The sequence below is a fragment of the Bidens hawaiensis genome, unplaced genomic scaffold, assembly GCF_021521415.1.
Source record: "Bidens hawaiensis isolate Kalapana, Puna unplaced genomic scaffold, B.hawaiensis_p1.1 tig00034736_1, whole genome shotgun sequence".
In the NCBI taxonomy this organism is placed as follows: Eukaryota; Viridiplantae; Streptophyta; class Magnoliopsida; order Asterales; family Asteraceae; genus Bidens; species Bidens hawaiensis.
The window spans coordinates 124,084-126,393 of NW_027496037.1; the positions used below are offsets into that span (position 1 = coordinate 124,084).

Here is a 2,310-nt window from a genome sequence, read left to right on the forward strand (position 1 = left end):
CTGTGTATAAACCGAACGACCCTATAGCATTTCATTCGCGGCCGCAACCTCGAGATAACCAATTCCAAAATGCCATAAAAGCTACCATGCGAATAATAATACCTACAATAACTCAAACTCGCTCGCATTTAGCGCCGTACAACACAGAAAACAAAACATAAGAAATAAACGTATTTTCGTATTTTTATATTTTTTTTATTTATTATAAATAAAGACAACAAGAAATCTGCTGCTCAAGTGGAGATTGAGTACGAGCGGCCTCAATCGGGAGGATCCTTAGTAACAAAAATAATAACAGATAAATGAAAACTCGAGCTGCCTCCTGAGAGCACTTGGTTTAACAGGTCCTCAGCCTGACCACTCCATCACGCCTATTCATCAGTAAAGGTATTGAGATACAAAACCTCAGCTGTCTGCTTCGCAACCGTCTCACCTATGTAGTGTTTCAACCTGTAACAGTTCACCTTGAACTTCCCACATTCGTCTTCAATCTCAATTGTCCCATACAGGAATACCTCTGTAATGGTGAACGGGCCCGACCATCGGGAGTTCAGCTTCCCTGAAAATAACCGTAATTGGTTATTGTATAGCAAAACCCTATCCCCACACTTGAACTGCTTATTTCCCTTCAACTTACGATCGTGCAGTTCCTTTATCCTTTGCTTATAACTATATGAATGCGCATATGCATGATCTCGCAGCTCCTCTAACTCATGCAACTGTTGAAAATGATTCTCGCCCGTGGATGAAAGATCGAGGTTAGCTGGTTGAAGCACCCAAGAAGCACGGTTCTCCAACTCAACAGGTAGATGGCAGGCTTTCCCATAAATCATCTAAAACGGTGTGGAACCGGTCGGAGTTTTGTACGCTGTACGGAAAGCCCCAAAGCATCATCTAATTTGTCGGACCAATCCTTTCAGTTTAGCCTTACCATCTTCTCGAGAATGCATTTAATGCCCGAATTATTCCCCTATACTTATCCACTAGTCTGTAGGTGGTAGGCAGTCGCAAGCCGATGGGTGACCCTATAGCATTGCAACGCCTTCTCCATCAGCGCGTTGCAGAAGTGAGTACCTCGATCGCTGATCAAGGCTTTCGGTAAACCAAAACGAGGAAAAAATATTTTTCAGGAATCCCACTACAACTCAGGCGTCGTTCGTGGGAAAGGTTTGGCCTCGACCCACTTTATGTATTTGTTCCCTCTAGACGATACTGACACGCTAGCATCGGTCACAGCATTTAACGATCGCATGAGCATCTTTGAAAATCGAATGCGAATAGAATTCTGAATCGAAAACCTTCTTAGCAGTAAGAACAGCACCATGGTGACCTCCTGTCGGTCCCTCATGACAGTGGCTCAAAATCCGCCACCCCTCTTCAACATCTACGCATCTCCTCACCAGCTGATCAGCACTTATACGAAAACTAAATGGGTTGTCCCAGATGTAGAACTTTACATCAGCAAAGATTTCTTCTTTTCCTGGTGAGACATCCTCCTAGGGAGGGAACCATCGACGAGGAAGTTCGCTATATCGGCAAACCAAGGTTAGCCGTCATCCTGGGCTTTGACAAACATAAGATTCTTTATCGAGAAATGGTCATTGATGATGACCCAGCATCTCCAATCTCGGCTCTCTCAAGACGTGACAAGTGATCGGCCGCTACATTCTCGGACCCCTTTTTATCACGGATTTCGATATCAAACTTCTGAAGTAGCATGATCCATCGGATGAGACGAGGCTTAGCGTCCTGCTGGGTAAAAAGATAATGAATGGCAGCATGATCCGTGTAGACAACTGTTTTGGACAGAACAAGATATGACCTAAACTTATAAAATTCAAACACCACAGCTAACAACTCTTTCTCGGTGGTGGTGTAATTCTCCTGAGCAGTGTTCAAGGCCCGGCTCGCATAGTAGATCGGGTGGAAGAGCTTCTCCTTCCGTTGTCCAAGCACTGCTCCAATGGCATAGTGGCTCGCTTCGCACATCAATGCGAATGGAAAAGACCAGTTCGGAGCAATCATAATCAGGGCGTTAACAAGTTTGTGTTTTAGAATATCAAACACCTCGATACACTGTTCAGAGAAGAAAAAGGGAGCATCTTTCTCTAGCAGCTTGGTCATCAGTCTCGCAATTTTCGAGAAATCTTAAATGAAATGGCGATAGAAACCTGCATGACCTAAGAAGCTATGGATGGATCTCATAGAAGTGAACGGGGGAAGATTAGAAATGGTTTCAATTTTAGCTCAATCAACCTCAATCCCCACACTCGAGATCCTATTTTCTAGAACCATACCCTCGCGTACCAT

At 44.2% G+C, this 2,310-nt stretch overlaps 1 protein-coding gene across 1 annotated transcript; it reads right to left on the minus strand.

The window, feature by feature from the left end:
- Positions 1–371: 371 nt before the first annotated feature.
- LOC143586634 (uncharacterized) lies at positions 372–833 on the minus strand. The gene has a single exon (XM_077068132.1). The coding sequence runs from the start codon at positions 831–833 to the stop codon at positions 372–374; it is 462 nt and encodes a 153-aa protein (XP_076924247.1).
- Positions 834–2,310: the final 1,477 nt, after the last annotated feature.